The sequence below is a fragment of the Charadrius vociferus genome, unplaced genomic scaffold (assembly GCF_000708025.1).
Source record: "Charadrius vociferus isolate BGI_N301 unplaced genomic scaffold, ASM70802v2 scaffold802, whole genome shotgun sequence".
NCBI classification, from domain to species: domain Eukaryota; kingdom Metazoa; phylum Chordata; class Aves; order Charadriiformes; family Charadriidae; genus Charadrius; species Charadrius vociferus.
Window position 1 is genome coordinate 86,329 of NW_009647415.1, and position 11,229 is coordinate 97,557.

At 55.0% G+C, this 11,229-nt stretch overlaps 1 protein-coding gene across 1 annotated transcript in view; it reads right to left on the reverse strand.

Annotated features, from left to right (window-relative positions):
- SHANK3 (SH3 and multiple ankyrin repeat domains 3) overlaps positions 1-11,229 on the reverse strand; it is a gene marked incomplete at its 3' end in the record, with an annotated part of 167,645 nt that overhangs the window by 78,468 nt on the left and 77,948 nt on the right. The window contains exon 5 of the mRNA XM_009880246.1: positions 10,053-10,135. Coding sequence (XP_009878548.1) covers positions 10,053-10,135 — 83 coding nt within the window. The remainder of the gene's footprint in view (positions 1-10,052; positions 10,136-11,229) is intronic.

Genomic DNA, 11,229 nt, shown 5'->3' on the forward strand with positions numbered 1-11,229 from the left:
ACTCTTTCTCCAAATCCTTCAGGACTTCCCCAGTGTTAAATTCAACTCTTTGGATCAGTGTTGACCAGCAAGTTCCTTCCATAGTCTGAAGTTCAAAGAACCCCAAACATCACCTTTCCGCAGACTGTAGCTGCAGAACCAGGTGCCCATTAACTCATGCTAGGCACAGGCCCAGAATGGTATGAGATTTAAGGTGAGACAGACCTTGTGTATTGCCTGAACCTCTGAAAATGAAAAAAGGGAAGACTCAGGCTCTCTGAATGTCAAGCAAATTATTTATATAATGATAATGAGACATATGGTCTCTGTAGAATATAAGCACTGTACTTCACAAAATGGGAGCATCAGCATGACATACCAGTACCGCCCTCTCATCATACATGCATCATAATAAAGTCATGAAAAGGTTAAGTGGAAGTCCTGATCCCTGGGGAGGACAGAGTTGGACAGATGACAATTTAATCAGTTTCCCAGCCGGGAGAAGGAGCCTGATGTGAGCGCACCACGTACCACAGCGGCTCCAGATACCCCCGTCCCATCAGGCTTATCCCTGCTGCGATCCCACAGGGGCACAATTCGGAAGCACTGTCCCGTGTTGCCGCACCACAGAGCTGAGGACAGCCCACGAACGGTGGGGAAACCCTAAATCACAGCTCAGATTCGTCTGAGGGATAGATCAAGGATGTATTTTTCGTATTGGTAATCAAAGATATAAATTGATAGGGAGTACAACTAAAATTGACCTATGGAACCCAGCCTCACAGCCAATTTTGTCACCTGCATTACTGATGCGTTGCATGCGGACTCCCGGCACGCCATTTTCCGTGGGCTGGAAGCCATATATCTACAGTAACTGCATGTCGTGAAACACGACTTGTAAAGTGTCACTAGTGCCTTAAAGATTCAGTAAACAAGAAAATGCATCCTGAAGTCAGAACTGTATCCTATGAAACAAATACCAGGAGCATGATTTAATACAGGAGAAGGAAAAGCGTAGACAAAGGAAGCTCTCCCCTGCCACTGCCTCAAGTCCCAGGGCTGGGTCACAGGGAACAAGAAAGAAGCTCTAGTAATGGGCAAGTAAACATAAACTGAACCAGGGCCAACTGCTCCCGGTGTCCCCAGAAGCCACCTCAGGCCGTGGATGGAGGCGCTGTGACCCCCGGGCATAGGTGCAGTCCAGCACTGGGCTTCCCACTGCCTCAGCAAACCCGCAGACTCGGGCAACGCAGGGCAATCTGCTCCCTTGTTTCAGAACTTTCCTTTCGAGCCGCTTTTAGCTCTCACTCAGCCACCTGCATCGGTGCTGCACTTGTAACTGGTCAGTACTGGGACTGCTCTGCACTTCACTGCAAAGGACCTGCAAAGGGGGACAATTCTCCTGCAGTACACAGCAATTAACATTTCCCGGGTAAGTGCCAGAAAAGTTGTAAAAACCAGCTTATCACTTGAAAACCCAACCCTGCCTTACGTGTTAAGCTGAAGGCTTCTCCAGAATAGAATAGAATAGAATAGAGTAGAATAGAGTAGAATAGAACAGAACAGAACAGAACAGAGTAGAATAGAGTAGAATAAAGTAGAACAGAACAGAACAGAATAGATCAATAAGGCTGGAATAGACTATTTCAGTTGGAAGGGACCTACAATGATTGTCTTGCCCAACAGCCTGAACACTTCGGGACTGACCAAAAGCTAAAGTATGTTGTTAAGGGCACTGTCCAAACACCTCTTAAACACTGACAGGCTTGGGGCATCGACCACCTCTCCAGGAAGCCTCTTCCAGGGTTTGATCACCCTCTCGGTAAAGAAATGCTTCCTAACATGTTTTCTCATAACAGAACAGAACTAAATGAAATGTATGTTGACGGCAACCCTAGGGAGCACCTACAAACCACACCACGTGCAGGAGACCTTGGTGGTGGGGGACATCTCCTTCCAAACCACCAGTCTGCTGGAAGGGGCAGAAGCACTTCTGGGGAATAATGTTCTAGCAAAGGCAAGGGGCGAACAAGAACACCCACTGCTCTGGGAGAAGCCCCGACTGCCACCTCTCCGTCCCCATGACTGTCCAGCCCACGAGCCTGATGTGGAAAACCCATGCTCCCCTGGGTCACGGGAGATGGAGCCCTGCATGGGACACGCTGCTGCACACCCTGCCCGAGGCCGGCCGTGCGCAGACATCCGTGCGCTGCCTGCAGACAGTGCGCCCTTTAAAACACCCCGGAGTCAGTATGGCCATGGCAAAGTGACGGCTCAGGGAAAGCCGCAGGAGCATTCTCCGCCTCCTCTTCCCAAAAAGCCGGCCGTTGGGAGGTGGTAGACAGATGCCAACGCTGACAGGACTGGAGCAGGCACCTACCCGGCACCAAGATGCTCCATCCATCCGTAGGGTTGTCCCGCTGACAGCCAGAGGAGCAGGTGGGACGCACAGGGACTGTCAGCAGAACAGATTTGGTTTATTGCCCTGACCTGGGCTGTGGCGACCAAGCGCAGAGCTTTTTCCCAGTTCTTGACACTCCTTTTTGCTGCCCCAGTTTCCTCCCATATGAACAACTGGCCCCTAGCTGCTCTCACCCCGCTCTCCCCAGTTCTGCTACATCTGCACTCAAAGCTGGTGTTTCCAACACCATTGCCCAGGTCATCTTGGCCCTACCTGGTATCACTGAGAGGTTACCCCCAGAGGTCTCCAGCGTTCCCTGTCAGTTATCTGTGAGGTTTGGCCACTTACAGCATCACCCCCCCTTACACACTGATGAAATGCAGTTGTTCCCCCAAAGCGCTCCCTGTGACGTCGTCAGCTCCCTCACTGCTGTCACATCCCACCTCTCACGTCATGTCCAGTCATTCTCTGCCTCCTGTTCAGTTACCTTAACCTCAGCCATTGGCCTACAGCCCCAACTCCAACAGAACAAGAAATATTAACCAGAACGACCCGCAGTGTCCAGAGGTTGTAGCCCCTGTGATGGAGGAGGAAGACACCCATACTCCCTACACAACCTGGGAATCCTCTGCCCCTCACGAAGGCCTGAGCGAAGGCCACACCACTCTCCACAAAAACCAGCTTGGGACCAGACCTTCCAAAATACCATTTCCAGATAAGAGCCTGCGAGAAAGCCTTAGGTCAGAAGTACGTAATTCAGTGACAATTCATCTGTAAGTCCCTGCCCAGGAAGGAAATAAAATTTAAGGAGGCTCTCTTATCCAACTGGCAAAGGCAAAACTAAATCAAAAGGCTGGGAATTAAATTACAGAAATTCTCGCTAGTAATGAGGTAAAATGTCCTAACAAGGAGGTCTCCCGTTCATTGCAAAAGCTCATGACTCTAAATCTCAGGAAGTGTAATTCGCAGCTCCCGAGGAGCCGTCACGTTAACACTACAGCTTTGGTTGTTCAATTTGATCATGGCGGACATTTCCTGGGCCCAACGACCCGCTCTCCGGGCTGTCCCACACTAGGGACACACCAGCTTCAGCTGCGCCCGGTAGGTGGGACAGGCCCTGGAAGAGCAGGTCACCATGAAGCCCTGGGGCGGCTTTGAGAGGCCCCTCAACACCGCAGGACTGAGGGCGCAGGCCCTGCAGCGCCCCGACCCTGCCCCATGGCACCGGGGAGCTGGGAGACCCCCGAGGCCGAGGAGAGGATCCCCGGGAGGAGTTGACTCTGCCTCTGCCACACTACAGCATCGCTGCGGGCACACAGTGGAATCCTGAAGGGACACCCATGCCACAAAGCTGGGTCACGGGTACCTGCCACGGCCAGAATCACAGAATCATAGAATTGTCTAGGTTGGAAAAGACCTTTAAGATCATCATGTCCAACCGTTACCCCAACACTGCCAAGTTACCACTAACTCACGTCCCTCAGCGCCACATCTACACGTCTTTTAAATCCCTCTGGGGATGGCGACTCCGCCACTGCCCTGGGCAGACTGTTCCAGTCCTTGACAACCCTTTCAGTGACAAAGTTTTTCCCATTCTCCATCCTAACCCTCCCCTGGCACAACTTGAGGCCGTTCCCTCCTGTCCCATCGCCTGTTCCATGGGAGCAGAGACCAACCCCCCCTCGCTGCCCCCTCCTGTCAGGGAGCTGTAGGGAGCGAGAAGGTCTCCCCTCAGCTCCTCTTCTCCAGGCTGAACACCCCCAGGGCCCTCAGCCGCTCCTCGCAGGACGTGTGCTCCAGACCCCTCACAGCTCCGCTGCCCTTCTCTGGACACGCTCCGGCCCCTCAATGTCTCTCTTGTCGTGAGGGGCCCAAACTGAACACAGCACTCGAGGTGGGGCCTCACCAGTGCCCGGTACAGGGGTCGATCACTGCCCCAGTCCTGCTGGCCACACTGTTCCTGATAAAAGCCAGGACACTTTTGGCCTTCTTGGCCACCTGGGCATGCTGCTGGCTCATATCCAGCCATCTGTCAACCAACACCCCCAGGTCCTTTTCTTCTGGGCAGCTTTCCAGCCACTCTGCCCCAAGCCTGTAGGGCTGCGTGGGGTTGTGCCCAGAAGCGTGCCCAGAAGCATGCCCAGACCCAAGAGCTCTCTTCCCCTGCCCATCTGTGCTGCCACTTCCCCTGGGCTGCCCGCCTCCATGAGGAATTGCTCCCCAGGTCCTGATGTGGTCAACCCCAGCCCCGATGTTGACTCTTGCAGCATCACAGTTGATCGCACTTCAAGATGTAGGCTTCCGAGGATGCCTGGCACCAGGAGGGCAAACCGCACCTAGGGTGCATCAAACACAGCATGACCAGCTGGTCCAGAGCGGGGATTGTCCTGCTGTGCTCAGCGCTGGTGCAGCCTCACCTGGAGCACTGTGTGCAGCACTGGGCCCCACCATTTGAGAAGGACATGAAGGTCCTGGAATGCGTCCAGAGGAGGGCCACCAAGCTGGTGCAGGGCTGGAAGGCACGTCCCCTGGGGAGCGTAGGAGGACTCTGGGTTCGTCTGGTTTGGAGGGAAGGAGGCTAAGGAACAACGTCATTGCTCCCTACAGCTTCCTGAGGAGGGGACGTGGAGAGATGCTGAGCTCTTCTGCCTGGGATCCAGGGACAGGGCGCCTGGGAATGGTTCAAAGCTGCACACGGGGAGGTTCAGACTGGACATGAGGAAGCATTTCTTTACCGAGAGGGTGGTGAAACCCTGGGACAGGCTTCCTGGAGAGGTGGTCGATGCCCCAAGCCTGTCAGTGTTTGAGGCATTTGGACAATGCCCTTAATAACATGCTCTAACTTTTGGCCCTGAAATGGTCAGGCAGTTGGACCTAGATAATCATTGTAGGTCCCCTCCAACTGAAAATATGCTATTCTATTCTTTACAAATACTGCTTTTCTTGGACAAGTTACTTTTGCAACTAGCCAAGCTTGGCAGTGAAAAATATTACAAGTTAATTTAAGCAGAGCAAATTGTTAAGACCCCAGTTACTTCAGCAGAAACACATTTACAGAGTGAAAAATAAAATAACACCGTAGCTGCCTCAGTACTTCCCACCTAAAATCCTGAAGGCATGTCTCAGTTAAAGGCTGGGGCAGGAATCCGCACACCACTGTCCTGACACCCAGAGCACGGGAGCAGCAGGTACCTGCCTGCAGCTGGGTGGTCAACAGCTAACAAGTACTAACAGAATATGTGTATTTGGGGAGAGGGAGAAAAGGGGTACTACAGCAGTTATTTAAAATCAGCTCCTGAATTTTTAAATTCTTAAGAGTACTATGAAAGGTGTGCCGTAAGTAGCGTTTGCCTAGACTCTACCAGGCCATGTTTCTAGTTTTCCGTTAGATCTCCATAATGAAGACATCACCCTTAACAACACAGATGACAGACCTGGTGTTTGACGTGCTCTGTCTGAACACTTCCAGTCCCAATTTCTGTCCATCCTGAGGGTCACAAAGTGCCACAGCACTCCTCTGTGCAAGAGCCAAGTTCTGAAGACCATCAGTGAGCTCCTCCATTTCCACAAAACTTCGTGATACCTGGACTGCATCCCAAAACTTGCTGCAGGGCTTTAGGACAACCTCCCCTCCGCCCAGACCAACAGCAAGATCACAGAATCCCAGAATGGTTTGGGTGGGAAGGGACCTTTAAAGGCCATCTAGTCCAACACCCCCTGCCCTGGGCAGGGACACCTCCCACCAGCCCAGGTTGCTCAGAGCCCTGTGCAACCCGGCCTTGGATGTTTCCAGGGATCCTTGAGCTTTGACTATACTTCCCTCGTCCTCCTCCTTTGACTGCAGCCCTCCTCGTGCCCCAGGGCTGTGCAGGGCAGGAGCTGTGGCTCTCAGAGACCCCTGTCAGGTCAACGAGGCCCAGCACCAGGCACTTCACAGCACCAGAACTCAGCTTGCAGAGGCTGCTGAGCCTGAGGTACTCACGCCAAGTGCTGGACAGGAAACAAAACTAAAATGCCCTCAAATGATCCACTGATTGCTGCATAACATGGAATCATAGAATGGTTTGGGTTGGAAAGGACCTTTAAAGATCACCTAGTTCCAACCCCCTGCCCTGGGCAGGGACACCTCCCATTAGACCAGGTTGCTCAAGCAAGTGTGAAGGCAAGTTCTGCGTTGGGGTGGTTGGATCACTGAATTCACCCAAGGAGACGTGTCTCAGTAACTGCAATACCAGTTGCTCTGGCTGGTCTTTGCACAAAGGGATGCAAACACAAACATCTGATGCTGAACATTGAACTTTAACCTTCCTGTGGAGAAAACGCGGCAAAAAACAAGTGGGAGTTTGTGAAAGGAGCAGATGACATCTATGCAGAGCTCCTCCCTGACCCGAGCCCGAGCTGCCGGTGCTTTCCCCCACAGAGCCCCTGTGGCCAGAACTTGGTCTTGGCCATGGGACCACGTCCCCGGTCACCGGTGCCACTGGAGAAGGGACCTGGCCTGCCGTGCACGAGCTCGCCCGTGGCCAGGCGCAGGCAAAGGGGCGCTGGCGATGGCTGCCGGGGCTTCCAGGCGCAGGGCTGAGGCTGCGCGGACAGTGCCCAGTCGTCCCGTGACGCTGAACACAACACGATGCTGCTGGGAGTGCTCCGGAGCGACCCTGGGGCTGAGGACAGCGATGGCTCCCGCGGGGCCCTGCTGCAGCCCAGCCGGGAGGGACGGGGCTGGGGTACAGACCGACCTCCCCTCGGCGAGTGGCACTGTGGTCACGAGCTGTGACCTGCTGGTTTGACAAGTGCTCCTCGATGGTCCGGCTGAAACGCGAGGACCGACGGCGGACACAGGAGGGGCACGGAGGGGCAGAGAGGCGATGGTGGGCAGAGGAGAGCAGGAGGGGCTATTCATGAAATTAACCCCTCCTTTCTTAGAGACTAAATTCCCAAGTCAGGGACTGCGTGTCCCTCTACCACGTCCACAGAACCCGCCATAACCAGAGGCCGACGAGCACTTACCAGCCCAGGAACAATACTCCTCTGCCCGGGGAAGCAGCAGCGCGGGTTTGCTGAGACAACGTGAGGTGCAGTCACTGTATCAGCTGTAACTACCACTGTTTACAGGGATGGCCCCGGGGAAGTATGTATGAATATTTTATGAATCATATTACTAAATAGACAGTGCCTGATCTGCCGTCAGGTCAGCCAGGAAGAGGCAGGCTGCTCCAGTCCAGGCACAGAAGACTGGTTGAGTTACGGATATTACAAACCAAGAAATATCATCTTTCTGCATTTTGAGCACAGGTCTATCATTTGGGTATGTGGCAGGTAGGGATGGTGTCTCCGGGACAAGAAATGAAGAAGTGAATCCACCAGCTCATCACAGTGATGCGTGAAGGGGCTGCTACACCCCTTCCCATCTGCTCCAAAAGACTCCCTAAGGCAATGGCTGCAGGCAAGTCCCATGTCCAAAAGCTGCAGCTCATCTCCTGCAGGGACCAGCATAAAATAACCTTTGTCCAGACGCTCCATCGGTTTGACTGGGACATCATCTCCTCCCAGTACTGGACAGAGAAGGAGCGGGACGCGCTGGGAAGGACCAGCTCTCCGGGGTGGTGGAGAGCGTTCTCTGCTGGGGGGGCAGCTGATGGGGCAGCTCACATGGATGGGCACGTTCGGGACTGGGAAGGAATCAACCCGCAGCAAGACTGGTAGAAGCCATGCAAGGTTCTCACCATCCTCTGCAGCATGAAGTGCAGTTCCCTTTGAGGATCATCCAGCTGAGTCTCGCTTAATAACCAGCTCCCTCCCTCTGCAGGGACATTGCTGATGCTCTGGTCCCTCCCGTTTTCAGAGCCCTTCTCTGTTTCACCCCACGAGGCCTGAAGTGCTTCGCACAGAGTATCTAAATGAAGCGTGAGCGGTGGTGACACCGACGGGGCCAAGACAAGAGTCCCAACGCTCTTTCCAGCGTAAACCCCTTGGCAGCACGAAGCACCAGGCTGAGCGGCCGGGAAATACGGGGGTGACTCAGAGCCACCACATTCACCTCTCAGTCAAGAGGACGCCGCTCCCTGAGGGGCTCCAGCAGACTCGCCAGCACCCCCGTGCCAGATGGCAGCAGGACAGACCATGCCCACCCTGCGAGGGCTTCCAAGCCGCGACCCTCTGCAGCCAGGCGCCGCTCAGGGCCCCCTGCAGCAACGCCAGGCTGCGAATCCGTAAGCCAGACCCAAGTCCCACACAGCCTCACGCCCACCGGTCCATCCGCTCCAAGTCCTCTCTTTCAGCCTCGGCAGACAAAGGAAAATACAGAGCCTACAAATGTTAGGAGGGCATACAAGGAAAAACAAAAAAGAAAAGAAAAGAAAAAAGGAAACAGGACAAAATTTATCCCATTTTTCCTAACACAATAGCTGCAAGTCTGATCTGGCAAAAAAAAAATGGATGCCATTTTGAGCCCTGAAGTTTCACTTCACGTTACACAGGCTGATGCGAGCAGCACACGGACAGACACGTATGTCACATATATAGGGAAGGGGAGAGAGAGGGGAGAAAAAGACAGCAACCATATTCTACCAGGAACAGGAACACACCCACCGGCACACAGAGCCCTTTCGTGATACGGACAGAACAAAGACAATTCAGGAACACCCGCAGAAAATAACACCCGGGATTAAAGCCTAAATCACAACGATCTTCAGCCACACTGAGGTCCAGGAAAGGAGCAGCACGACCGAACGAGCCAGCAGCCACTGGCTTACGCCTTCCCTCCTGCATCTTGCACCCCGCATGCGAGGAAGGGACGGAAGCGTGCTCCGCTGTGCCTCTGCTTTCCGCAGCTGCATTTCCGAGCCCCCCTCGCCTCTCCCCAGCCTTCGGTCTGGAACTGCTGGAGAGAGGACCCTCCAGCCGGAGGTGGACCTGCCTCCCATGTGAATATGAGCACCTTCGTTACCAGTCCCCAAGGGACGCTGCCTTTTTGTAGCAAAAAGACCGGTTTCTGGCAAGAGGAGGCACAGTAACACGCCAGTCCAAGGTACCGGCTGCAGGAGCACGGGCGCTCCAGGGCTGCGCGGGGGACGCGTGCCCCAGGCAGGAGCAGAGGCTGCCTGGCCACACAGGGTCGAAGGTACGCTGGCAGCCGCAGCACAGACATCTACTGGTTTGCCCTCACGCTGGGGCTGAACCCCAACACAGCCAGGGCTCCCAGGAGAAGGACCCTGACTCTACACGGCCAACATATGCTGAGATACTTGAAGCGTAATTAAAACAAAAAAAAAGCGACAGAGGACACGGGCCCTGCCCCACGGGGCTGACATCTGCACCTGCAACAGGGCACATGCACTCTGTATGCCCAGTAAATAGGCAGAAGTGAAAACTCCTGCAAACGCGAAGCTACGAATACCCACATCCGTACCAGAGAAACACCCCAGAACGTGCGAGAGATGCACATCTGCCATGAATGGCATTTTCTGTACAACGCACGTAACCAGAGATGAGCTGCACTCACACCGCCTCGCCGTCGGAGAAGGAGAAGAGACGCCCCGAAGAGACCCCGATGCAGAGGGGCTCGCGGGCTGCTCGCAGCCAGGGAAAGGGGGTCCTGAGCGCCAGCCAAAGTGAGGAGAAGGAGCGTTCCCCCCCAGCCCCGGGACCGAGCGAAAGAAGCAGCCCTTACCTTTGGCCCCTCGCAACACAAACCCGAATCCCTCATGCTCCCTCTTCTGCAGCACGGCCGTCTTCTCCTCAATGATGTAGTCACTGGGCAGGAAAGAGCACAAGAGAATGATGCTAGGGTTAGATTTCAGCACCATGCTGCCAGGCGGAGGTGGCCTTTGTGCCTGTGACAAGGAGACCTCTTCTCATCGACCGTTTCATCTCAGCAAGGAGTTGGGCACAATCTGCTTCCCTCCCTCCCTCGCCCAAAGTCAGAACAAAACGACGAAAGCTACTTTCCCTCAACGTGTAGGTGGAGGAAAGCCCCGGCTGCCTGGATCACCCTTCTGCCCACCGGTCCCCTTCTCAGTCACCTGCATACGCATGCAGGGAGCTTACTGATCCCGCTCGGGGCTTCCCTTTAAATGATGCCCTTAGCATATAACTGAAGAGCGGAGCGCCCGAGCAGGGGAGGTGCGGGGGGAGGCAGCCATCCATCCATCAGGGAAGCAGCTCTCTGAGACTTTCCGGTTGCCTCTCGTATGCAAAAATTAGACGCTTGACAAAAGGAGAGGTGCCTCTTTGGTAAGTTCCCCGGGAGGGAGAACAGCAGAGTTTATATCCTCATCCCGGCGCTCTGATCTTCTCTGAAAATCCCCCCCCGCGTTGCCAAGTAACCGTCTGTCATTAGCAGAGGGGGGATGCATTGCATTGTCCTAGTTTAACAAAGCTGCTCTCCTTGCCCTCCGCCGCGGCCAGACGAGAAGAACGGGCAAAATCCAGCGGTGGAGAGAGAGGAACGGACACGCAGCTCCGCACGGACCCCGGCCGCCGGCGACCCTTCCAGCAGACCACCTCTACGCGCGGCGGGGGGCGCGCGGGGAGGGGAGACGGGAGGGGGATTCTCTCAGCAAACGGGAGCTTAAATGCAGCCCTGCAAATCCCTCCCAGCAGAGCCGCATGTCTGACATCAGAGTGGAATTAATCAGGGACCTCGGTCCTTCTCGGCAGCGTGGGGACGGCGCTTTGGACCCCACGCCAACCCCGAGAGGGGCAGAGGGAGCGATGGCGGGGGCCGGCCCCCGGAGCGGGGTGCCTGCAGCCAGCGATGGGCTCTGCCCGGCGCGCGGCGGTGGGGAACAAAGCCCCTCGCAGCACTGCACTGCACAGGAACGCGCTGCCAAGCAGCGGGCGCAGCG